General features: G+C 54.4%; 3 protein-coding genes across 4 annotated transcripts; 1 reads left to right on the top strand and 2 right to left on the bottom strand.

Moving 5' to 3' along the window:
• The first annotated feature begins 3,032 nt into the window (after nt 1–3,032).
• On the top strand, nt 3,033–5,592 carry Gadd45gip1 (GADD45G interacting protein 1). The gene is made up of 2 exons (XM_042670682.1): nt 3,033–3,398; nt 5,238–5,592. Exons 1-2 carry the CDS (start codon nt 3,049–3,051, stop codon nt 5,554–5,556), a joined length of 669 nt encoding a protein of 222 aa, XP_042526616.1. The 5' UTR covers nt 3,033–3,048; the 3' UTR covers nt 5,557–5,592.
• Nucleotides 5,593–6,522: 930 nt separating this feature from the next.
• Rad23a (RAD23 homolog A, nucleotide excision repair protein) lies at nt 6,523–13,708 on the bottom strand. 2 transcript variants are annotated; one of them, XM_042670680.1, is made up of 9 exons: nt 13,534–13,706; nt 11,645–11,806; nt 11,310–11,494; nt 11,111–11,166; nt 10,863–10,990; nt 10,587–10,665; nt 10,352–10,485; nt 6,804–6,968; nt 6,523–6,717 (listed from the first exon to the last, which is right to left on the bottom strand). In XM_042670680.1, the coding sequence occupies exons 1-9, from the start codon at nt 13,603–13,605 to the stop codon at nt 6,604–6,606; spliced, it is 1,095 nt and encodes a 364-aa protein (XP_042526614.1). In that variant the 5' UTR covers nt 13,606–13,706; the 3' UTR covers nt 6,523–6,603. The 2 variants fall into 2 exon arrangements, with proteins under 2 accessions (XP_042526614.1, XP_042526615.1); XM_042670681.1 differs by having other exon boundaries at nt 6,662–6,719; nt 6,871–6,968; nt 13,534–13,708.
• A 2,090-nt stretch (nt 13,709–15,798) lies between these two features.
• Nucleotides 15,799–20,970, bottom strand: Calr (calreticulin). The gene is made up of 9 exons (XM_042670679.1): nt 20,800–20,970; nt 20,250–20,351; nt 19,854–20,057; nt 19,234–19,328; nt 18,927–19,136; nt 18,725–18,838; nt 18,457–18,600; nt 16,652–16,744; nt 15,799–16,563 (listed from the first exon to the last, which is right to left on the bottom strand). Exons 1-9 carry the CDS (start codon nt 20,888–20,890, stop codon nt 16,363–16,365), a joined length of 1,254 nt encoding a protein of 417 aa, XP_042526613.1. The 5' UTR covers nt 20,891–20,970; the 3' UTR covers nt 15,799–16,362.
• Between the last annotated feature and the right edge of the window lie 4,230 nt (nt 20,971–25,200).

Genomic DNA, 25,200 nt, shown 5'->3' with positions numbered 1-25,200 from the left:
GGGGGCGGGGCCTGCGCGGGGCGGGGCCTGCGCGGGGCGGGGTCTGCCCGCGCGCAGTCTGCAGGTGGCGCGTCACGAGGCGCGCTCGCCCTCTGGCGGCGGCTGCCGGGACTGCTTGGCGGCCACAGGCGGGACACCTGCCGGGGCCCAGCAGCACCCCAGCTCCTCCCCAGTCCTTCCTGCTGCTGTCCGCTGCACCCGTTCTTTCTTTCCTTTTTTGGGGGGTGGGGTTGGTCTTGGGGCTTGAACTCCGGGCCTGGGCGCTGTCCCTCAGCTCTTCAGCTCAAGGTGAGCGCTCTACCTCTTTGTAATTGGAAATAAAAAAGTTTCATGGACTTTCCTGCCTGGCTGGCTTTGAACCGAGATCCTCGGATCTCAGCCTTCTGAGCAGCTAGGATGGCAGGGCACCCAGCATCCGCCTTTTTTTCTTTTTCTCTCTTTTTTTATTCCTGGTATGGAGTCTTAAATTTAAGGACTGGGTGCTCTCATTTAACATTTTTTGCTCATGGCTGGTGCTCTACCACTGGAGCCACGCTTTGCCTTTCAGCTTTTGCTGGAATTGGAGATAAGAGTCTCGTGGACTCCTTCTGACTAGCTGGGATTACAGGCTCCCATTAATGTCAGGTGGCATAGTCGTTCACAAAAGGACGTTTGTTAAGAGTCCAACCACAAAGTCTCACATTCAGGAGGACAGAAAGTGGGCTGTGGGTGCAAGAGTTGGGGGAGAAGGGCGGAGAGTGAATGTATAGGAAGGTAGGGCTTCAGTCCTGCAACAGAAGAAAAGTTCTGGTGCTGGGAAGGTGGCTCAGTGGTGGAGCGCTGGCCTGCCGTGCATGAAGCCCTGGGTTCGATTCCTCAGCACCACATACACAGAAAAAAGCCTGATGTGGCAGTGTGGTTCAAGTGGTACAGCACTAGCTTTGAGCAAAAAGAAGCTCAGAGACAGTGCCCAGGCCCTGAGTTCAAGCCCCACGACAGGTAAAAAAAGAAAAAATGAGAAGTTCTGGAAATGGATGGTTGCATATCAATGCAATGAACCCATGAACTATACACAAAAAATGGTCAGGGCTAAGAGCTGGCTCCAGCGCAGGCGGGGCCTGGCTCATTTCGCTGCTGCCCCAGCATTGGGGGCATGGCCCAAGCTGTAGAGGGTGTGTGATGATGCCCCCAAAAGAATATAAAATGTGAAAATAGAAACAGAACAAAATTATTGAGAATAGGGCCAAAGGGGGGTGGGAGATGGGAAGGGATGGGAAGGGGAAACAAAGGAAAAGGCAACAATGCTTGATAAGAAATGTACTCATTAGGGCTGGGAAGGTGGCTCAGTGGTAGAGCGCTTGCCTTGCATGCCTGAGGCCCTGGGTTCGATTCCTCAGCACCACATAAGCAAAAAGAAAAAAGCCAGAAGTGGTGCTGTGGCTCAAGTGGTAGAGTGCTAGCCTTGAGCTGAAGAGCTGCGGGTCAGCACCCAGGCCCACAGTTCAGGCCCTATGACTGGACCCAAAAAAAAAGAAATGTACTCATTCTCTTGCCCATGTACAGTGTTTTCACAATTAAAAAAAAAAAAAAAGAATAGGGCCAAACTTGAAAGGCAGGATCTCCCTGTAGAAAAAAGACTCCAGGCTAAGTCATTAAAAAGATCCAAAGATAAAGGCTGAAGTAATTGACTGAGTTTAACACGAGCTACTGGAATCGGGTGAATAACAGCAAAACTCAGAAAGAGCCAGAAAACCTGGAAAGTGGTTTGATTTGGGATGTGATAAGAAGTGTTGGAATGTGGTTTTTGCTTGGCGGACTTACTACTTTTGCTTATAGAGACGGTAATTGCTATTTCACTCACTTGCTTCTTTGATGGGAAGATGTGGGATAAGGACTTATGGCTTTGGTTATTCATAATCGCCATTTTGTAATCACTAACTGCTAGCTCTGCTTCTGTAACTTTGCCGATGGAGAAACTATCACTGGCCACCTGTGAGTGAGTGGTCCTGCCTCCTCCCACCCCACCCCACACGCCCTGGAGCTTGCTTTAAATACCCTGAGCTATTTGACTTTATTGCTGGCTCATCACTGTCTTGGTGTCGTGAAGGGAAGTCACCGCAGCTTATAGGTTCCGACTCCTTTCGCTGATCGCGGGTTCCAGTGCCACCAGCAAGTACCAAGCCCTAAGTCCAAACCCCAGTACTGGCATGTGTGAGCGCGCGCGCACACACACCAATAGTAATGAAATAATGCTTCCCTGACCTCAGTGGGCAAAACACAGTTACAAAGTATGTTCTATAAACCTAGAAGAACCCACATGGGAAAACAGGAGATTAAGTGAGAAAAGTAAATTGTACTCTGACACAAGCCTGATACATTCCATGCTAACTGAAAATATACTTTGTACTTTGTTCCCACGGACTGACTGCAGGTACGTAACAAGGCATGGAAAATGGTGTGCAAACATAAGTTCATTTCCTCCCTAACTCCCTTTCTCGCTCCGTGTTTTGGAGGAACGTGCTGGAACTCACTGTCCTTCTACCTCTCTTGACCTGGTGCTGGGATCACAGGAACGCGTAACCCTGCCGGGCCGTTCGTTTTGTGGTCTTCTGTCCGTGTGCTGGGATGGCGCCCTGGGCTTCACGCACGTTAACCAACGCTGAACTGAGACAGTGACTTTGATTTTAGCGTCTTGCGGTCGGTGTGTGCGCCAGTGCAGGCGCGAGCCGCCAGCTCCCGGCTGCCGTTTTCCCGCCTCACTGTAATGAACTGAGCAGGGTCGGACCCGAAGTGGCGCTGCGGCCCAAGGGGCAGAGCGCTCAGAGCCAGCGCCCAGGCCTGAGATCGAGCCCCGGGACAGGCCCACACAAAAGGGACACACGACGACTGGCACCATCGCCAACGAAGTAAAGCGTGGACGCCGTCCAAGACACCGACTACATCCAAAAGCCCCCTTGGCCGGAGCCGCGGCGCGGGCTGCCCCTCGCGCTGCCGGGCCCCGGCGGCCGGGCGTGGGCGCAGGCAGCGCCGTGGGCAGCCGGCCGCCCGCGAGGACCCCGCAGGGCCAAGATGGCGGCGCCCGTGCGGCCCGCGCGCGGCCTGCTCGGGCTGGCGGCGGCCTGGGGCCGCGGCTCCCGCGGCTACCGCGCGCCCCCGCCCCCGCGCCGCTCGCCCGGGCCCTGGTGGCCCGACCCGGAGGACCCCCTGACCCCGAAGTGGCAGCTGGGGCCGCGCTACGCAGCCAAGCAGTTCGCGCGGCACGGCGCCGCCTCCGGGGTGGCCCCCGGCTCGCTGTGGCCGTCGCCGGAGCAGCTGGACGAGCTGGAGGCCGAGGAGCGGGAGTGGCAGCCGAGCCTGGCGACCATGCAGGAGTCTCTACGGGCGCGGCGGCTGGCCCAGGAGCAGCAGCGGCGGGCCAGGTGCGTGCGCGCCTGCGCGGGGGCCTGCGCATGCGCCTGCGCGGGGGCCCGCGTCTGCCAGTTGTTCTCTGTGCACGGCCGGGGCGCTGAGGGTGCGGCAGGGAACGAGACTGTGTGCGTGCGTGTGCGCGGGGCCTAGGAGCTGTCCCAAGACTGTGTGTGTGTGTGTGTGTGTGTGTGTGTGTGTGTGTGTGCGCGTGCGCGGGCGTGCGCCAGTCCTGGGGCTTGAACTCGGGGCCTAGGAACTGTCCCTGAGCTTTCTTGCTCAAGGCTGACACTGACCGCTTGAGCCACAGCTCCATTTCTAGCATTTTGGTAGTTTATTGGAGATAAAAAGAGCCTCACGAGGGCTGGGAAGGCGGCTCAGTGGTAGTGTTTGCCTAGCATGCATGAGGCCCTGGGTTCAGTGCCTCAGTACCACATACACAGAAAAAGCCAGAAGCGGCGCTGTGGTTCAAGTGGTGCTAGCCTTGAGGAAAAAGCTCAAGAGTTCAAGCCCTGGGCCTGGCAAAAAAAACGTTATAAACAACGTTATAAACAAAGTTACCTACCTAGTCTGGTTTCTAACCATGATCCTCAGATCTCAGCCTCCTGTGTAGCTAGGATCAAAGGAAGGTATGAGCCACTGGCTCACAAAACAGACAAGTTTCAGACAGCCACTGGATGGGTGAGGCGTGCATGTCAGGATTTTGAGGTTCAGGAACTCTATGCCTTCTCTGAGCAGGTGATGTTCTAGCCAAGCCCTGGATATCTCAGCATTATTAGGGGTACTTCCACTATAGGGAGCAGTGGGTGCAAAGGTCCTGAGGTAGAATCATTCCTTAAGGCACATCCAGGAGGCTGTTGTGGGATGGAGGAGATGGGAAGTGTGGGTAGTGGGGTGGTGGGGGAAGTCGGGGATCCAGAGCAGGCGTCAGAGATTCAATCTAAGGGGAAAATGGAGACATTTTCATGGTCATGTGGCCTACAGCACTTCCTTGGGGGAAGGGCCAGGTTCTTTGTTGCTGGGAAGTTTACTTTCCCTGTCTCCCTGCAGCCTTGGGAGACCAAGTGCATTTTAGAGTTAAGGAAACAGCAGACCTGGGAAAGTGGAGTCAGGTGTCCTGGATCTGAGTCCTGTTAGCAAAGAAAAAAAGAGTGGGTCTCCCCTATTTGCTCATCCTGAGCTGAAGCCGTGGCCCTGGGTGCATGCTTCCTCCAGTGTCAAGTTCCTAATCCTTAAAATGGAGCTGCAAGGCAGCTACAGACCCACGAAGCTGGAGGGAGAGAGAGTCAGTCTGTTTCTTGCCTTCACTCCTGTGCCTAGATTTGGGCTGGTATACACTGCGTGTTCAAAGAAGTCTGGGGGTGGTCTGGGACCGTGGCTTAGTGGTAGAGTGCTTGCTTAACACGCGTGAAGCCCTGGGTTCCTCCGTGTCACATAAACAGAAAAGCTGGAAGTGGCACTGTGGCTCAAGTGGTAGAGACTTGAGCAAAAAGCTCAAGGACAGTGCCCAGGGCCTGAGTTCAAGCCCCAGGTCTGACTGGCAAAAAAAAAAAAAAAGTCTGTGGGACATAGCAGTACATGCTCTGGAGAACCCTAAGGCATACAGTTAGTGCTCAGAGAAGTCCTTGGCACACCGTCAGTGCTCTGTGAAATGTTCAGGACATACCGGTGCCCAGTGAGTGGAGCATACAGCAGGTGCTCAGAGAAGTCTAGAATGAATGGCAGGTGGAAGGAAGGCTGTGGCCCCTGGGAGTCATTGGGGCTTGGCCTACCTTGTGGGAGAGGCAGGCTGTGGAGGAGGCCGTGGGGAGATGGGGTCCGTCTGCCCTCACCCCCACCCTCCTCTCCCGCAGGGAGCAGCGCATCGCAGAGTGCATGGCCCAGATGCCGCGGCTGATTGAGGACTGGCGACGGCAGAAGCGGGAGCGCTGGGAGAAGGCCCAGGCCGACAAGGAGAGGAAGGCCCGGCTGCAGGCCGAGGCCCAGGAGCGCCTGGGCTATCACGTGGACCCGAGGAGCGCCCGCTTCCAGGAGCTGCTGCAGGACCTAGAGAAGCAGGAGCGCAAGCGCCTGAAGGAGCAGAAGCAGAAGCAGAAGCAGGAGGCGCGGGCTGCCGCTTTGGCTACCGTTGCAGCCCAGGACCCAGCAGCCTCTGGGACACCCAGCTCCTGACCTGTGCTTTCTCAATAAAGGCCTGTCCCCATCCCCGCCCCCAGCAAAGGGCTCTGTGGCTTCTGTTCCTTCCCCAGCACCCGGGGGACGGGAGTCCCCACAGAGAGCTGGAGCTTCAGAGGGAGAGCACGGGCTGGCTAGGCAAATAATGGGGGAGCAGATGGCAGTGCCGAAGGCTTCTGTTTACCAACATTAATCTCCAGTAATTAGCCAATTACCAGGGGGGAAGTGTAGCCAAAGCAGACTGTGGGGGGGGAGCAGCAACCCTCGAGGCCAGGCTGGAGCCCCCCATCTGCAGGGCCTCGCAGCCCTCTCCCCTTCCCCACCTTCCCAAGTCACGCGTGCCAGCCAGCCTCGGCTCTGGGCAAGCTGGCATCGCCAACCCCCGGCAGGCACGAACCATTGTGAGGGCTGGTTTTTTAAAACTTTTATTCACTTCAAAACCTTCATCAGAGACGCGGTTCTGTTCCAGGGTGGAGCTGGCCTTGGCCTCCAGAGCTGATGTTCCTTCATTCCCAGGCTGGAGGCCAAGGCCGGGAGGGTGGGGCCTGGGGCCTCTTGGGGCTCCCCCCAGATGGAAAGACTTGAGCTACTCCAAGTGGAGGAGCAAAGTTCGGGGTTCCAGCTTCCCCTCATTCTGCAGAGGGCGGGGCAGGGGTACTTTGTGGGGGAGCGTGGGGGGAGATGGGGAAGCGAGCAGCCGCCTCTCCATCTGGCTACAGAGCTGGGACAGAGGCCAAGACGGGTCCATCTGTCGCCTCCTGGCCCTGCCAGCAGCTTAGAGCAGGCTGGGCTGGGGGGGGGGGGGGCTGGGGGACAGCTGTCTGGCCCAGGTCCTCTCAGATTGGGGGGAGGGGGTGCCCTCTAGGAGGGTGGGAACCTGGGCTGGCTTTTTGTCTTTTTTAGTTTTTTTTTTTTAAGTTTTTGATTTTTTTCTCCCACTTCTTAAATAAACATGAATATATATATAGATATATTCTTTTCTTTTATAAAACTTTCTGTGGCGCGGGGGGGGGGGGGGGGGGGGGGCGGCCTGGCCTCCCAGCGTCACTCGTCATCAAAGTTCTGACTCAGGAGGAAGTTGGCAGCCAGGTTCTCGTTTTTCTCACATGCGAAGTAGGCCTGGATCACAAGGCTCTCTGGGAAGCCCAGGGCCTTCAACTGTGGGAAGATGGGCAGGGGTGAGCAGGAAGGGGGGGTTGGGAGGGGCTGCCCCATAGTAGGGTCACCCCAGCCAGGCCTCTTACCCTCTCGATAGCTTCCTTTTCCTGGGGTGTCACCTGGATGTAGTTCATCTGGGGGGCCTCCTCCCCAATGGCGCCCACCTCCCCCTCCACGTCTGAGATGTCCGCCAGCTCCCCAGGGGGTTCGTTCAACATCTGGATGAACTGCTCCTGGTGCCGGCTGATTTGCTGTGGGGGGGGGGGGGGGGAAGTGGTCCTCAGCTCCTGATTCCTCTCCGGGAGTCCCCACCCCAGCCCTTGCTTTTATACCCATCAGGTAACCCCCAGAAGATGCTATTCCAGTGAGCCACACCTGTCATCCCAGCGACTCAGCCGCCTCTCAGGAAGCTGAGATCTGAGGATCGAGGTGTGAAACCAGCCAGGGCAAGAAAGATGCTGAGACTTCTTATTTTTGGTCTGAGACCAGGACTAGAACTCAGTACCTGACACTTTCGCTCATTGGCTAGTGCTTTACCAGCTGAGATTCTTCTCTCTAGCCAGCAAAAAGGCAGAAGCAAAACTGGCTCAAGTGGTAGCTTGCCAGCCTTGAGGGAAAAAAAGCTAAGGGGCAGTGCTCAGGCCCTGAGTTCAAGCCCCAATACTAGCACAAAAACAAAATCCAGCTAAACAGCACTGTAGCCATGGAAACAGCTCCAGCTCCTGCGCCAAGGACAGAGAGGCTGTGGGCAAATCCACGGACCACTCAACAGCAGGTGTGGGCAGGAAGGCACTGAGGACCTAGTTGGGAGGGGCTGCTGGCTCCAACAAGCAGAAAAGAGGGAGGATTTCTACCAAGTGGAACAAGCAGCAATTGCAAAGGCCCAGGGGTGGACAAACGAGAAATGGAAGAAGATTCAGATGGCAAGAACGGCACACACAAAGAAAGGGAAGGGGGGATGAAGTCCAGGTAAGGGTCAGGACTTCTTCCAGTGCGACAGAAAGTCATGGTGGTAAACTGGGCACCAATCCCATAATCCTAGTTACTCAGGAAGCTAAGATCTGAGGTTCAAAGCCAGCCTGGGCAGGAAAGTCCTTGAAACTCTCTTATCTCCAATTAACCACCAAAAGAGCTAGAACTGGAGCTGTGGCCCAAGTGGCATAGTATTAGCCTTGAGTAAAAAAGATGAGAGACAGCACCTAGGCGCTGAGTTCAAGCCCCAGGCACCCAAGAGAAAAAAAAAAGCCAGGCACTGCTGGTTCATGCCTATAATCCTAGCTACTCAACAGGCTGAGATCTGAGGATGATGGCTCAATGCCAGCCTGAGTAGGAAAAGACGATGAGACTCTTATCTCCAACTAAGCACCAGAAAATAGGAAGTGGAGCTGTGGCTCAAAGTGGTAGAGCTCTAGTCTTGAGCAGAAAAGCTTAGGGACAATGCCCAGGCCGAGTTCAAGCCCTATGACAGACAAAAAGAAAAAAACCAAGGTGGAGATGGTGACAGTTAAAACTTGAAAAGATGGGACTGGATGGGGCACCTGGGAACCCAAAGCCTCATGCTGGCTTTACCACCAGAGCTGCACCTCAGCCCAGTGTACCTATTTTTATTATTTTATTTTTGTCTGTCATGGGACTTACTCAGGGCCTAGACACCGTCCCTGAGCTTTTCTAATCAAGGCAAGGGAAGGTGGCTCAGTGGTAGAGCGCTTGCCTCACACGAATGAGGCCCTGGGTTCGATTCCTCAGCACAAAATAAGCAGAAAAAGCCAGAAGTGGCACTGTGGCTCAAGTGGTAGTGCAATCACCTTGAACTGAAGAGCTGAGGGACAGCACCCAGGCCCAGAGTTCAGCTCCCACGACTGATAAAAAAAAAATATATAATAATCATCAAGGTGAGCGCTCTACCATTTTGAACCACGCCACACTTCTGGTTTTCCGGTGATTCATTGGAGATAAGAGTCTCACAGACTTTCCTTCCCTGGGCTGGCTTTGAACCACAATCCTTAGATCTCAGCCTCCTGAGTAGCTAGGATGACAGGTGTGAGCCACTGGTACTCAGCTTTTTTCTTGTTTTTGATGAGGTCTCACTCTCAACCCAGGCTGGCCTGTTACCCACCAACCTCCACCTCAGCTTCTCAAGTGCTAGGACTCCAGGTGTGCGCCCCATGCCTGGCCTAGAGTCTGTTGTAAGGTCACACGGCAGCGTGTTGGGACCCTGGAGGTTCTGAAGCAGCTGTGTTTCTGTCAACTCCTGACCACATTCATGTGGAAGAAAAGTGTTTTCTCTCCAGTCGGGCTGTGGGCCGTGGGCAGGGGAACTGGGCCAGAGGAGGAGCTGGGCGGAGCCGAAGCGAAGTGGAAATGGTCCCGTGTAGTCCCAGCAGGCCATGGTTCAAGCAACTGGGATGGAGAGGGGAGGGGTCTGGAAGAAGGCTGTTGTGGAGTCTCAAAAGCTTAGGGAAAAAACTTCACTATGGCAGCGCGAGCCTGTCATCCTAGCTACCCAGAAGGCTCAGACTTGAGGATCACAGTTCGAAGCCAGCCTGGGAAGGAAAGTCCATGAGACTCTTACCTCCAATGAAATACCAGAAAACCGGAAGTGGCTCCGTGGCTCAAAGTGGTAGAGCACTAGCCTTGAGCATAAGGACTCAGGGATAGCACCCAGGCCCTGAGTGCAGGCCCCATGACCAGGGAGAAGAAGAAAAATAATTTTACTAGGCCAGGTGCACCAGTGGCTCATGTCTATAATCCTAACTACTCAGGAAGCTGAGATTTGAAGATCATGATTCAAAACCAGCTTGGGCAGGAAAGACTGTGAAACTCCAATACACCAACAAAAAGCTGGAAGTGGGGCAATGGCAGAGTGGTAAAACACCAGACTTGAGCAAAAAGGAAGCTCACAGACAGCACCCAGGCCAACTTCAAGCCCCAGGACCAGCTGAAAGACAAACCAAAAAAACATATTTAAGGAATGGGAAGGTGGCTTAGTGGTAGAGCGCTTGCCTAGCAGGCATGAAGCCCTGGGTTCGATTCCTCAGTACCACATACACAGAAAAGCTCAAAGTGACGCTGGGGCTCACGCAGTAGAGTGCTAGCTTTGAGCAAAAGAAGTTCAGAGACAGCGCCCAGGTGCTGAGTTCAAGCCCCAGGACTGGCCAAACAAACAAGCAAACAAAAACAGAACTTTTTAAGACATTAAGTTAGCCAGAGACCCGCTCAGACAATGGCAGGTGTTCGCCAAGGTCCGGGATTGCAGACTGTCCCGTGAGGGTGGTGACGGGGGGGGGGGGGGGGGGGGGGGGGGGGGGGGGGAGTACAAGTGAAAGCGGAGAGCAGCACCTGCCTGTGAAGGCACCCATGGTGCCGTGAGAGGTGGGCAGCTGGGCCCAGAGGAGGCTGCTAGGGCACCCAGGTGAGAGGCAGAGCCCAGGACGCCCACACCCAGCTCCAAGATTCTGTGATCAAATTCCCCACGCCTCCCTGGTGGTCCAGACAGCACATCTCCACAGGGAGCAGAGGTGTATGTGTGTGTGTGGGGAGAATCCCAGGAGAGCCACCCACCCGACACCCCGATCCAGGCATCCTTGGGAAAGGGGAACCGGCACTTGAGCGCCCCCTCTGCCCTGGGCCCCACCTGCAGCAGCTGAGGGTTGTCCTGGCCCAGCTGCTGGAGCAGGGCGGGCAGCAGCGCTGGGTCCTGCTGGATCACCTGCCGCATGTTCTGGAACTGGGGCTGGTCCCGCAGGAACTCCAGGGGGTTCTCCCCAGCTGGCGGGAGGGAGCACGCGTGTGGTCAGACACCATGCAGGACTTCCAGGGTCTGAGAACACAGACACCAGATGCCCTATGCCCTCCCTCCCATGGCTCACCTGCTTCTGTGGCTGATGGCTCGGGCACCTGGCTCTCCTGGACCGCACTATGTTCAGGCTCGGGGCTCCCCGGAATTCCCTGTCAGGGGTGTGGTCTAATATTCGTACCCAGGCCTCCTCCAGGGTGGCCTGCCCTGGCAGGAGACTGGGAGGCCCCAGGCACCCTCCCTCAAAGCCCACCCGCCGCCCCTCCCAGCGGCTTCCTGGGGGAAGCCCTACCCAGCCGCTCCCCAGGGGCCCTTGCCACAGGCTGCGCCTCCCCGGTGAGGCCCTCACCGTGAGCAGATACTCCACAGCCCGGTGCGGGTTGTTGTAGCTGGCTCTCAGGGCGGCCACCACCCGCTCACGCTCGTAGCCCATGGCCACGATCTCCGCCAGCATCGCCTCATACTCAGAGCCCGTCACTGTGGAGGGAGCAGCGGAGCCTGGGTCACCAGGGATGGGCGCCGAGCAGCTCCCGGGGCCCACCCCAGCTGATGGCTGTGGGCACCCAGTCACCTCTGCCCTGGGGACCACCCACCCACCTAGCGTGGACGCCGCGTCTTCCTCTCGCCCGCTGCTACCTGAAGAGGGAACAGAGCTGCAAATTCAAGAGAGAGAAATCGGACCCTGGCTTCTGGCGGCTCGTCCCTCCCCCCAGGTGCAGGAGGCGCTTTGGAGGTGCCCTTGTGGGGGGGTGGAGGGAGAGAGGGCCCAAGGTGGGGGGTACTGCCCCTGCCTTACCCTGACAGAGACTCTGGCGATGTCGTGGTGGCCGACTCCTCCGACGGGCTCTGCTCCTCTCTGCTGGTGGGTGGGGGTTGGGACATGCCTGAGGCAGGGACCGTCGGGAAGGGTGTGGAGGACTCCGGAAGGGCGGCAGTGGGTGAGACCTCTGGGGGTGCTGAGGTACCCTGGCCAGCTTTGGCCTGTGACAGCAAGGGAACAGGCGTCAGCAAAGGCTCTATCAAGCCCCCATATCCCGCCGCATGGCCACCCCGCCCTGCCCATGGCTAATCTCTCCTGGGCACTCGCGCTCTCTGCCAGCACCCCCCCCACCTTCTAGGCCATCCACCCACCTTGGTCACCATGACGACCACAAAGTTCTTCTCATCGATTCTGTAGTCCCTAATGGGAACATCGTCGCTCAGGATCTTGCCGGCATAGATGAGCTTCTGTCCAGCCACTGGGAAAGCATCACGGCCCTTCTCAGCCTCTATCTTCTCCTTCAGGACCTTTACCTGGAGAGACAAGCAGAGAGGTTCATAGCAAGCCCTGACCCTTCTCTCCCACTTCTGCTCTAGGGAGCCCAGCTGCCAGTCCCCAGGACAGAGGCTGAGCTTTGTAGTCAGGCGTACTCATGACAGAGCATTGACTAATAAGCCTTTTCTGACTTTGTGAGGTCGTTTTATGTTGTCCTTTGTCTTGAGCACTGGGCATAGAACCCAGGGCCACCAGGCCTGAGTGGCAAGCACTCTACCAATGAGCTGCAACCTCAGCTCATTCAAGTTCCTGTACAGAGGCCAAAGCATTGCACAAAACCCAACAGCTGGGTGCTCATGCCAGTAATCTTAGCTACTCAGGAAGCTGAGATGTAAAGATGGCAGTTCGAAGCCAGCCCAGGCAAGAAAATCCCTTAGATTCTATCTCCAAAGAACCATCAAAAAGCCAGAAGTAGAGCTGTGACTCCTATAGTAGGATGCAAAAACTAAGGGATGACACTGAGGCCCTGAATTCACCCACATGGGCCCTAAAACTCACTGCTGTCATGGAGTAGGCAACATTGGGAGGAAAAAAGCAACTATGTATTTCAGATGACAGGAAATATATTGAGAAATGAAACATTATTTCTCCCTATTGTTCTCCACTCAGCTGACCTCAGATAATAACAGTGACCTCTATTTACTGGGAAGTTACTACAGATTGTAAGGGTGCATGTATCATATTTTCACACATTGTAATTGTATCAAATGGGTCCCAGTGGCCTCATATTGTAAATTAAGCCACTTGTCCAAATCCACAGATCTCAGCCTGGGCTACCTACAGAAACGGTCTCAAAAACAAAACAAAAGCCAGGCCTGCAGCTCACACTTGAAATCCTACTCTGGAGGCCGAGATCTGAGGGTCTTGGTTTGAAACCAGCCTCAGTGGAAAACTCCGTGGAACTCTTATCTCCAATTAACTACCAAAACGCCGGAAGTGGCACCGTGGCTCAAGTGGTAGAGTGCTAGCCTTGAGCACAAGAAGCTCAGCTCAGGGGGCAGTGCCCAGACCCTGAGTTCAAGCCCTGGGACACGGACACACACACACACGTGAAAACCCTGGGGCTGTCAGAGGAAAGCACAACGAATTGGAACGCCATCTCTGCCCACTTGCTGTGACCGTGGCAAAGTTTAACACTTAGGCCCCCACATCTATAAAAGGAAGGGTCCTCAAATGACAAGCCTGGCTTTTTTGTTTTTGCAGACTTAGCAAGATGACATGGCAGTGCTCACTGACTGGGAAAGAACACACGGGCCAAACACGGACCACCAAAGCTAGTCAGATTGAGAGCCCTGGTTACCATGCTCATCGCCGCCTTGTCCCCCCTCCCCGGTCCGCATCTCTTTTAAGTCCTCGCGGTCAGATTCGGCCCCCGAGGACCTGCGGAGCCGCCCGCCGCGCTGGCAGCGCGGAGCCCAGCCGGGACCCCGAGCCTGCGGCGCCCGCGCCCCGCGAGGGCGCGGACACCCGAGCCGGGCGCCCGGGGGCGGGGCCTCCCTGACACCTGCCGGCGCGGCCCGGAGCCGTCGGGGCCGAGCCAGCGACGATCGGGGGCTCCGGGCACGGCGGGGGGCGGGCGGCGGGCGGCGGGGGGCGGGCGGCCCTGCCCGCGGCCTCCTCCGCGCCGCTCCCGTTGGGATCCCGGCCTCCCCGGCACCCGTCACTCGCGCCGCCCCCACGCCCGGGGCTCCGGCCCGGCCCGCACCGTCTCATCAGGCTCCATGCGGATCTTGAAGGTCTGCTGCTGCAGTGTTTTGAGCGTGATGGTGACGGCCATGACGGGGCCCGAGCAACGAGGCGGCCCCGGGATCCTCACACAACATGCAACTCACGCCGCCGCCATCTTAGCGCTCGGCCGCGCCAAGCGCCAAGCTCTTCCGGGTAAGCTGCGCGCGCACCCCGGCGCCTTGTGAGCATGCGCACAAGCCCTCGTTGGGACTAAGCATGCGCAGATCAAGCTCCGCCTTGAGGGAGGCAGGCAGTAGTCACGTGGCCTCGTGAGAGTGACGCCATGCTTATTAGCGGTGACGTCATTTGACCGCAAAATGGCTCCTGCGTCGCCACTTTTACATCCAGGTTTTCTTTATGACGTTACCTTTCCATGTTCTTGCTCCAGATACTTGTACTTCCTCCTAAAAACCTTTAGGAACCCTGAAACTACAGGCTAATCAGACGGATCCCTAACAGTCAAGCAATAGAGATCGTTTCAATTTGGGAGTGACACATTTTGTGACCCCCATCCCTCTTCACTTGGGGTGGGGGGTGCAGTACTTGTGGTGGGGCTCGAACCCTCTAACTCAGGGCCTCCCATTCTCAAATTTTTCTCAAGGTTTGTACTCATTACCACTTGAGCCACAGCTCCACTTCAAGTTTTCTGGTGGTTAGTTTCACGAACTTTCCTGCCCAGGCTGGCCTCAAACACTGATCCTAAGACCTAACTCTTTGAATAACATTAAGCCATCAGCACCCAACTTGCTCCCTTCCAACTGCTACAGTAATCCCATTATCCCCAAACTATACCCCCAAAGTATGAAGATGATAACTTTGCAGGACTCTATATTGAATTTGGTTGGTTTGTTTGGGTCTGGTCGTGGGACCTGAGCTCTGGGCCTGGGCGCTGTCCCTCAGCTCTTCAGCTCAAGGCGAGCGCTCTACCACTTGAGCCACAGCGCCACTTCCAGCTTTTTCCTTTTTGCTTATGTGGTGCTGAGGAATTGAACCCAGGGCCTCAGGTATGCAAGGCAAGCGCTCTACCACTGAGCCACCTTCCCAGCCCTCTTTATTGAATTTGGAATTCCTTTTCTCTTAATGCATATCCCCCATCCCCAGCCAAACACATACTAGGGAGAATGAAGTACAAGAGGCCAGACCAAGGGCAGGGGGACCTGGAAGGGTGGGTTGCCACTTGAATTGGTTGCATTCCAGTTAGTAGATAACGTGGGGTGCAACATCCCAAGTCTGAAGTGACCATGACCGGTGTCCCAGCAGACACCAGTCACCTGTCCGTGTGCCCAGCTCCTGTCTGTCCTCCCTTCACACCCAGAGCATAGAAGGGTGCTAAGGTTGGCTCACGGCTTTACCAACTCAGTCAGAAGCTCCTGCCCACCCCTCCTGCTACCCCAAAGAGATTCATGAACCCCAGAAGTGCCTTCCACCTCTATTCGCACTCCTTATTTACAGTATCAAGAGTGGGGATTGAACTCTCAAGGCCTGGGCACTGCCCTTGAGCTTTTTGACTAAAGGCTAGCCACTCTACCACTTGAGTCTGCTTCCACTTTCTAGGTGGTTAATTAGTGCCAAGTCTTAGGACATTTCTGCCCAGGCTGGCTCTGGACCAGGCTCCTCAGCCTGAGTATCCTCAACACATGACCTGAGTCACATGGGTCCAGGCACAAGTCTTTCTTTTCACTGAGCCATATCCCAACTCTAGCCCTTGGATCCACACACCCCATCACCTGATTCTAAGTTCCCTACCCAATTGGCGGTATTACCAAAATGCACCAGTCTGGTACCAAGGATAGGTAAATTCAAATAGGGAGCAAGAGTAGAGGTTGTAACAGGATTTCTTCCACTGGGCTGGCTTGTCATCTTGGGGAACACTTGGCCACTTTCTTTTTTGCTGTACTGGAGTTTTAACCAAGGGCCTTGTGCTTGCTAAGCAGGTGCTTTGCATTACTGAGCCCTTTCAGCCCTGGTTGTTTTTGATATAGGGAGTGGAAATGCACTTTAGGTGTGAACCATAAGCTGGGATGACAGGTGTGTCACCACGCTTAGCTTTGTCCACTTGGAAGGCTGGTAGATTACCATGATCCTCCTGATTTCCACTTCCCCTGCAGCTGGGATTACAGGTGTGAAGCGCCAGCATCTGGCCTCAGCCATTTCTCTAGCAGCAGAAAAAGCTGCCCCCCTAAAATTGCTACCTTTAGTTGCCTGTTGTCCATCCTCCTCGCAGAAGGAGACTCAAAAGGAGGAAGACACAAAACTTAATTTAATAGAAATTTTGTTTGTAGTTCTTACAATCTCAGTGTGAGCCAAGTTGGAACCTGTTACCCCACCCACAAGTGGCCCAGTCCTGGGGGCAGGGCAGGAAAGGAGGGGATGGGAAGAGGCCCCATTCCTCCTCAGTGCTGGGGGTCCGGACACGCCACCCCTTTCTCCTCCCCCCCCCCCCCCCCCACCTCTGGGCTGTAAGGAGAGCAGATGGAATCTCAAGCCTGTGGCTTCTCCTCCACACTTTTGTTCCTGGGGTTGGAGGGGAATAACTAAGGGGACCAGAAGGGACATGTCAATCAACAGTGACCAGAGCCAGGGGTGAGGACTGTAGAATTGAAGACAAAACACCAGTAAAAAAAAAAAAAAAAAAGGAAAAGAAAAAAATTAGGCGGGGGAAACAAAACCAAAATCCACCCCCAATCTGAACCCGCCTAGGAAAAAAGAAAGTTCTGTAGTCTCATAGAGACATTATTTGGCGCGCCGGCTCTGCGGCAGGAGCGCTCAGGCCTCAGTCCAGCCCTGGAGGCGGGTGGCCTGGCCTCTACAGCTCGTCCTTAGCCTGGCCAGCAGCTTCTTCCTCCTCCTCTTCCTCCTTGTCCTCCTCCTCCTCTTCCTCCTCATCTTTGTCGTCTTCGTCCTCCTTGCCCTCCGCTTCTTCCTCCTCCTTGCGCTTCTTGTCTTCCTCCTCTTCCTTTAGCCTCTGCTCCTCGTCCTGTTTGTCCTTCATCTGCTTTTCTGCTGCCTGGGAACAGATTGGCTCCCTTCAGCACCAGGGCCCCCGGCCTGCCAGTCCCGCCCCATCCCCAACCCCAAGGGGGCACAAGCCCCACCTTTGTGACGCCCCACGTCTCATTGCCGAACTCCTCTGCGTATGCCTCATCATTGGTGATGAGGAAGTTGTCAAAGATGGTGCCAGACTTGACCTGGGGAAGGTGAACAGAAGAGGAGGTGAGATGATCTGGACAGGGCTCCACCTGCCTGCTTGTGTTTCTGTCTGCTACAATGGCTGCATCTGCAAGGTGCTGAGTATGTGGCTCAGTGGTAGAGTGCTTGCCTAGCATGCATGAAGCCCTGGCTTCCATTCCTCACTACCACATACACAGAAAAAACTGCAAGTGGCACTATGGCTCAAGTAGTAGAGGGCTAGCCCTAAGCCCTGAGCAAAAGAAGCTCATCGACGGTGCCCAGGCCCTGAGATCAAGCCCAGGACTGTCAAAAAAAAAAAAATGCTGGCAGCCAGGTACCAGTGGCTCATATTTGTCACCCTAGCTATTCAGGAGGCTGAGATCCGAGGATCATGGTTCAAAGCAGGGAAGTGTATAAGACTCATCTCCAATTAACCACCAGAAAACCAGAAGTGGTGCTGTGGCTCAAGTGGTACAGCACTAGCCTTAAGCTAAAGAGCTCAGGGACAGCACCCAGGCCCAGAGTTCAAGTCCCACGACCAACCAAAAAAAAAAAAGATGCTGGGGATGGTGGCACAGTTATAATCTCAGCTGCCTCAGGAGGCTATAAAGCAGGGAATCCAGAGTTTTGACCTGCTTTCAGCTATCTAGCAAGACATGCCTGCCTGTTCAGGAAAAATAAGGGTATAAACAGGGCTGATATGATGTTCAAAGGACGAGATGGGCTGCACTCCTGGGGTTCAAACCCCAGCTCTGCCATTTCCTACCTGCGTGACCTTGGGCTCCCAACTTCACTTTTCTGCACAAGGCTCCTTCATCTGTGAAGCGGGGATTCACCCCATTGCGCAGATCTTTTTTAGGCACCTAATATGCCTGTTAGAAACCCAGTTCCTGCTAACTGGCAATAGCTTGATGAACTAATTTGCATAAAGTACTTTGAGAACCTCAAGGGAGGGAGGTTAAATGAATAGAGAAAAACTAAGAAATACTTGAGAAGAAAATATGTACCAGGAAGTGGTGCTGTGGCTCAAGTGGTAGAGCACTTGCCTTGAGCTGAAGAGCTGAGGGACAGCGCCCAGGCCCAGGGTTCAGGCCCATGACCAACAAAAAAATTTCTTAAAAAGAAAACATGTACCAAACCCAAGGACCTGATTTCAATTCCAAATTTTCAGGGGGGAGGGGGCACAAAAGCGCTGGTGGCTCACGCCTGTCATCCCAGCTACTCAGGAGGCTGAGATCTGAGGATCTCGGTTCAAAGCCAGACTGGGCAGGAATGTCCGTGAGACTCTTATCTTGTGCTGAAGAGCGCAGGGACAGTGCCCAGGCCCAGAGTTGAAGCCCCACAACTGACGATAAAAAACAAAACAAAACAAAAATAAAAACAGAACATAGTGACTTAGCTCCTCAGGAAACAGATCTGGGGATCTGTCTGAAGCCAGCCTGTACAGAAAAGTCTGAGATTCATCTCCAATTAATCACAGAAAAAGCTGGAAGTGGAGCTGTAGCAAAAGGAGATCAGGGACAGTGAGTGCCTAGGCCTGGAGTCGACGCCCAGGACTGGCAGGAAAAAAAAACAAAAAACTAAGAAACAGTGCAAGTTACACACACACACACACACACACACACCACCTTGGACACCTTGGCGAGAGACCTGCTTGGGTTCAACGCCCAGGCCTGTCCCTTCCTCCAGCCTCCCAGGTGACTGACACTCTGGGGGATGCTTGTCTCACCTGCCAGAGGTCCAGGCCCAGCACTGCAAAGTTATCATAAGCATAGATGTTGGCATCAGGAGAGTACTCAGGGTTGTCGATCTCTGGGTGAATCCACGTGCCCTTGTAATCAGGGTTATCAATCTGCCGTGGCTTCCACTCGCCCTACAGAAGGGAACCAGAGGTGAGCGCAGAGATGGGTACACTCCTGAGCAGAGCCCTAAGCCCTGGCTTGCTTTGCGCAGTCCCAACCCAGGGCCATGCATGCTCTTAGCAGGCGCTCACTCACCTTGTACTCAGGGTTCTGAATGACTGGGGGTTCCCACTCTCCATCCATCTCCTCATCCCAGTCCTCAGGCTTCTTAGCATCGGGGTCAGGGATGTGCTCAGGCTTGTCCCAGTCCTAGGGGTACACCAGAAGGTCAGAGGGGGGGCCTTGCTGTCCTCCACTCTGCGAGATGGCGGGAGAGAAGCGCTGCCCAGGCACCAACCTCAGGCTTGGAGTCTGTGGGGTCATCGATCTTGGCCCGCTCGTCCCAGTCTTCTGGCTTGGAAGCATCAGGGTCCTTGATCTTCTTGGGGGGAAGGAAGTCCCAATCATCCTCCAGGGACCCTGACTCCACCTGGCTGTTGTCGATCTTCACCTCGTAGGTGTTGTCAGGCCGGACGATCAGCGTGTACAGGTGAGTGAATTCATCATCCTGAAGAGGGAGGGAAGGAGGGAGTTGAGCCCCGCCCACTTGGCTGGCTTGGGGCCTTCCCTGAAGGACAGCCTTTTACTGCCAGCCCCAGGCACACCTTGCACCGGATGTCCTTGTTGATCAGCACGTTCTTGCCCTTGTAGTTGAAAATGACATGAACCTTCTTGGTGCCAGGACCGCAGATGTCAGGGCCTGGGTGGAAAGTAGATCACTTAAGGGTCACAAACTGAACTGCCCACACAGGGCAGCCCCGCCCCTCTTTCTGAAAGGAAAACTTGACTTATTTTCCTTTTTGTACGTTTAAGACAGGACAGGGGTCTTGCAGCCGGCTCTCCGTCCTGCTCCAGCCTTCCCACACTCCCATGTAGTAAAATTACAGCTGTATGTTACCATACTAGACCGGAAGACCCAATTCTTAAACTCAGGTCTATTAAAGCTGAAAAGATGAGGTTGGGACCTTGAAGCTGTCCTTAACAGGGCTCTGTGTAGGGCCCAAAGTGCAAGTGACTATATCAGTGCTCTGAAGCATCTCATGCTCGTTTGTAAACTCAGAAAATACCCTAGGCCAATGACTGCCCCTACCCAACTGTCATTACATGAAATCTCTACTTAGCTCTCCCACAGAAAGTCTAAGTCTAATCACTTACGGGCTTTCTAAAAGATCACCTTCCTGGATTACAAGGAATCTACTCTCTCTCCAGCTGAGGGGCCACTCACCGAACATTATGTTGTACTCAGAGTCTCCGTGCATGTCCTTCTGGTCCAGATTACCGGGAAACAGCTTCACATAGCCGCCTCCACAGTCGATGTTCTGTTCGTGCTTTACGGTGAACTGGACCACTAGCGTCTGACCCTTATTGCTGAAAGGCTCGAATCTGGCCGACAGAGCGTAAAATCGGGCATCCTGGCTCGTCTGCAGCCCTGAGATTGGGATAGCACTGAGGTTACCATGGAGAGTGCCCCTCCCCCTGCCCCGACCTCCATCCTGGGACACACAGATGACCTCGCCCACTTCGTTCCCCCCACCAACCTCACAGCTCAAGTATGCTGACTCCAGCTCTACAGCCAGGAAGTCCTCCTGCATACCCGCACCCGATCCCAGACTCTTCTTACCTTTATCTTTCTCCTGATCACCGTAGAACTTGCCGGAACTGAGGACGAATTTGCCAAAATCTGATTTGTGTTTGGATTCGATCCAGCGAGAAGTCCAATCATCTGGAGAGGGGGGGATGGGGGTGGCTCAGAGAGGCGGGCAGGTCAGCGGGGTTGGATCCCTTCACCCCAAATCCACCAGGAGCTACAAAGCGGCGGCTGAGCGGGGGGGGGGGGGGGGGGGCGGGGGGGGAGAATGGGTGGGCGGGGCGGGACAAAGTGAGACCAACCCCCCCAAGTCTCCCCTCCCCAGTCTCCCGGTTGACATTTTGTGAGCGGCTCGAGATCCTCGGGCGAACCCTTACTCCCGCCCCGGGAGGCCGCTGCGTCCTCCGAGCTCCCCAAGGAGGAGGAACAGGAATCGCCCGCGGCTCGGGTCCCCGAGGGCCCCCGTGTTGGCCCTCGGAGCGATAATTACAGGCGACAGACAAGGCAGCTCGGGCTGGGGGGGAGGGGGCGGGGGCGCCGGCCGAGTCGTTGAGATGGCCTCGAGGCCAGAAGCAGGCGTTACCTCCATCCAGAAACTGCTCCTTGAAGTACACGGCGGGCTCGGCGATAGCCAGGCCGAAGAGGCCGAGCAGGAGGGGAACGGGTAGCAGCATGGCGGGCCGAGGGGGCGGCGGCGCGCGGGCCCTTTAAAACGATCCTCCAGCAGCAGCTCTGCAGCACCGACGGACGCTGCCGCCGGCTGCCCGCTTTTATATCTGCCCGCCTCTCACACCAACCTGGACCGACCTTAGAGCCCGCCCCTGAGTCTTTATCATTGGTGCAGAGCCACAAGCCTCCCTTCTTATTGGACAGATGGCCGAGCAGCATGTTCGGTTGTGCCTCGGAACGCTGGGATCCCAGATGGCCGATTTCTATTGGTTGCAGTACTGGCCAATGAGGGTCGACCACGCGTTGTGGGGGACGCCCTCTGGTGGGGTGGAGGGGGCCGCGAGCCCCCTCCGGCGAAGTCATGTGACCCGGCCTCAGCCCAACCCCGCCTGCGTCCTCGCGAGTCCGCTCCCCACCTGGTCGTTTAAAGAACCCGCGCGAGCGGCCGCTGGAGTCAGGCGCCCGCGTTCGGGGACCCCCGCCCCCCCTCGTACCCTTCCATCCCCTCCGCCTGACTCCCGGCTTTTGGGGAACGCCCTGCCCGGACGTGATCCTGGGGCTCCCCTTGTACCCCAATGTCACCCAGCCGAAGCAAGCCAGACCGGCGGGCTGCCGTACCGCTGTGCCCCGCGGCTGGTCACTTCGCCTCTGAAGTTACAAGCGCTCCTGAGACCCCGGGAGGGGCGACCCTGGCCAGAGGCCGTCTATCAGAAGTGCTGCTGAGCGCGCCCGTGGCCCAGCTGTACATCCTAGACACTCAGGAGGCTGGGATCTGAGGATCACGGTTCGAAGCCACCCTGGGGAGAAAAGACTTTTGTCTCCAGCTAACCACCAAAAAAGAAAGAAAGAAAGAAAGAACCGAAACCAAACAAAACAGCCAGAAGTGATGCTGTGTTAACTCAAGTGGCAGGAGTGCTGGCTTGAGGGTGTGACTGCGGGTGTAGTTGGCTCAGGGTGGAGGGGTGGGCAGGGTAATTCCTCTTACCTGTGGCTGTCAGCTCAGCTTCAGCTCTGTCCTCAACTGCTAAATGGTTGGGATCCGTGTTCTGTGGTCTCCCACAAACGGCCTGACTTTTGCAATTAAACCGCCATCACCCCTAGTAGACTGGGAGTTATGTTTGGGAATAAGAAATTTGCCTACAGATGGTCATGAAGATAAGGCCCTAAGGAAATAAGCAGGACCCCTGAAACGGGAGTCTTCACTGGTTAAGACATTCACAACACTCCTTGTCTCCCTTTATTATAAGGAAGAAAGAAACCTAGGGGTTTTCCAAACAGGAAATGGGGCTTAGACTTGAGGACACTGGAGTAAATTGGGATGGGGGAAGGGGGTAATGCTGGCAAAAGGCTGGAGGAGAAGGGATCTTTCTCAGAAAAATTCAGATTAGGGAAAGCTGGAAAATAAAGACTCTGCTCCCCATCCCCCAAAAGTCCATTACTTAGTCTTGCCCACTTGGATCCCTCTGGAAAATAACCAAGACCAAAATGACCAGCCCAGGCCTGCTGGTCACACTCCCTCTGTCCTATGTCCTATGTCAGCTTGAGTGACACCGAACTGGCTTTAAAACTTTGTTGGGGTTGGGAAGGTGGTTCAGTGGTAGAGTGTTTGTCTCACATGCATGAGACCCTCAGCACCACATAAACAGAAAAAACCTGAAGTAGGTGCTGTGGCTCAAGTGGTAGAGCGCTTGCCTTGAGCTGAAGAGTGGAGGGACAGCACCCAGGCCCAGAGTTCAAGCCCCACAAACAACAACAAAAAAACCCCAAAACACTTTGTTGCTGGGCCCTGGTGGCTCAGGCCTGTAATCCTAGTGTTAGAAAAGTAGAGAACAAGCTGGGCGCTGGTGGCTCACGCCTGTAATCCTAGCTACTCAGGAGGCTGAGATCTGAGGATCGCGGTTCAAAGCCAGCCCGGGCAGGAGAGACCATGAGACTCCTATCTCCAATAAACCACCAGAAAACCGGAAGTGGCGTTGTAGCTCAAATGGTAGAACACTCGCCTTGAGCTGAAGAGCTGAGGGACAGCGCCCAGACCCAGAGTTCAAGCCCCACGACCGACAAAAAAAAAAAAAAGAAAAGTAGAGAACAGAAAAGGAATAGACAGGATTTGGTCATCAACAAGCACAGACCTTCCAACAGGTTTGGAGGTTGTATAAGGGACTGGATTTGGGCAGGGTTTATGTGTCTTAACAAGGAAACAAAATTAAAAAAAAAAAAAAAAAAAAGGCTGTGGTCTCTTGGGGACCAAGGGTGTTGTTCTGGGCCAGGCCCAAGGTAGAATGCTTCACCTGGGGTGAAGAAGCCTCCAGCTAAGCCAAGGTCAGAATGACCTGCCTGCGGGCAAGCATGTGAGCACACACCTGATGATGTGTTTGACCTGGGGGAATAAGGCAGCAGTCAGTCACTAGCTACTCAGGAGACTGGGATCTGAGGGTCGCAGTTCCTAGTCAGCCCAGGTATAAAGTCCCTGAGACTTTCTTGTCTCTGATGAACTGTCAGAAAACCAGGAGTGGTGCTGTTGCTCAAAGTGATAGAGGACTAGCCTTGAGCAAAAAGAGGTTAGGGACAGGGCCCAGGCCCTGAGTTCAAACCCCAGAACCAACACACACACAAACCAGTTGTATTGCACACTAAGGCTGCTGAGGCTGGAAAATGGACAGTTCAAAGTCTACCTGACCACATAGTGAGACTCAAATCAAAACTACTTGTTTTTCTTTTCTTCTTTTTTTTTTTTTGGTCACTCATGGGGCCTGAACTCTTTTTGCTCAAGGTTAGGGTTCTACTACTTAGAGCCATAGCAACATGTCCAGTTTTCTGGTGGTAAATTAGAGATAAGAGTCTCACAGACTTCTGCCTGGGTTGACTCTGAATCACAATCCTCAAGTTTCAGCCTTCTGAGGTATGAGCCACCTATGCCTGGCTAAAACTACCTATTTTTTTTTTTTTTTCGATTGTTGTTATTAGTCATAGGGCTTGAACTCTGGGCCTGGTGCTGTCCCTGAGTTCTTCAACTCAAGGCAAGTGATCAACTACTACCACTTAAGCCCCAGCACCACTGCCTAAAACTACCTAGTTTTTTAACATAATCTCTTCCTGCATATGATCAATCAATGGTCATTTGAAATGTGATTGGTCTCAATGAGATTTGCTACAAGTGTAAAACATGTATTTGATTTTAAAGATTTAATGTAAGAAAATGATGCTGGGAATATGGCATAGTGGTACAATGCTTGCCTAGCATGCATGAAGCCCTGGGTTCCATTCCACATAAACAGAAAAAGTTGGAAGTGGCGTTATGCTCAGGGACAGTACCCAGGTCCTGAGTTCAAGCACCAGGACTGGCAAAAAAAAAAAAAGTAGAAAAGACTGTATCAACAATCTTTTTCTCCCCTTCCCAGGGTGTCATCCTCTCATTTCTTTATTGCTGCTCAGCTGATGCTCTACCACTCAAACCATTCCTCCAGTCCAGCTTTTGTTGGTGTATTGGAGATGAATCTTTCAGAACTTCTGCCCTGGTTGGTTTCCAACCACTCTCTTCCAGGTCTTAGCCGCTTGCATATCTGGGATAACCTGTGTGAGCCAACGTACTGAGCCTGGCTGGTACTAATGTTTGTTGCTCATTCTCTATCATGAATGATACCCAAGAAACGTTTATGGGGCAGAAATGAATGTTTGTTCACCCTATGGTCCAAAGACCTATGAAGGGTTTAGGGGTGGGAAGGTGGCTCAATGGTAGCATGCTTGACTCACATGCATGAGGCCCTGGGTTCCATTCCTCAGCACCACATAAACAGAAATATCTGGAAGTGGCGCTGTGGCTCAAGTGGTAGAATGCTAGCCTTGAGCTGAAGAGCTGAGGGACAGCACCCAGGCCCAGAGTTCAAGTCCTACGACCAACACACACACACACACACACCACAAAACAAAACAGAAACCTATGAAGAGTCTAGGAAGAATCCATAAATACCTCAAAATTGTGGTGCCACCAGAACCAAATAAATCTAGGTTTTCAAATGCATCAAATAATCCTTATTCATCTAAGGTCAAGATTCCAAATTTGAGATAATTCATGTGTGTGGGATTGGGTTCTAAAAAATAAATTCACAGGCCAAGCTGCAGTGGCTCACGCCTGTCATCCTAGCTACTCAGGAGGCTGAGATCTGAGGAAGGCAGTTCAAAGCCAGCCTGGGCAGGAAAGTCCATGAGAGTCTTACCTCCAATAAACCACCAGAAACCTGGCAATGATGTGCTGTGGCCTGGGTCCTGTCCCTGACCCTCTTTGTGCCATCTATCTATCTATCTATCCATCTATCTA

Source organism: Dipodomys spectabilis, unplaced genomic scaffold (genome assembly GCF_019054845.1).
Source record: "Dipodomys spectabilis isolate Male_0828 unplaced genomic scaffold, ASM1905484v1 ptg000573l, whole genome shotgun sequence".
Lineage (NCBI taxonomy): Eukaryota > Metazoa > Chordata > Mammalia > Rodentia > Heteromyidae > Dipodomys > Dipodomys spectabilis.
The sequence above is the reverse complement of the archived record's forward strand: the minus strand, read 5'-3'. Positions and strand labels throughout refer to the sequence as shown.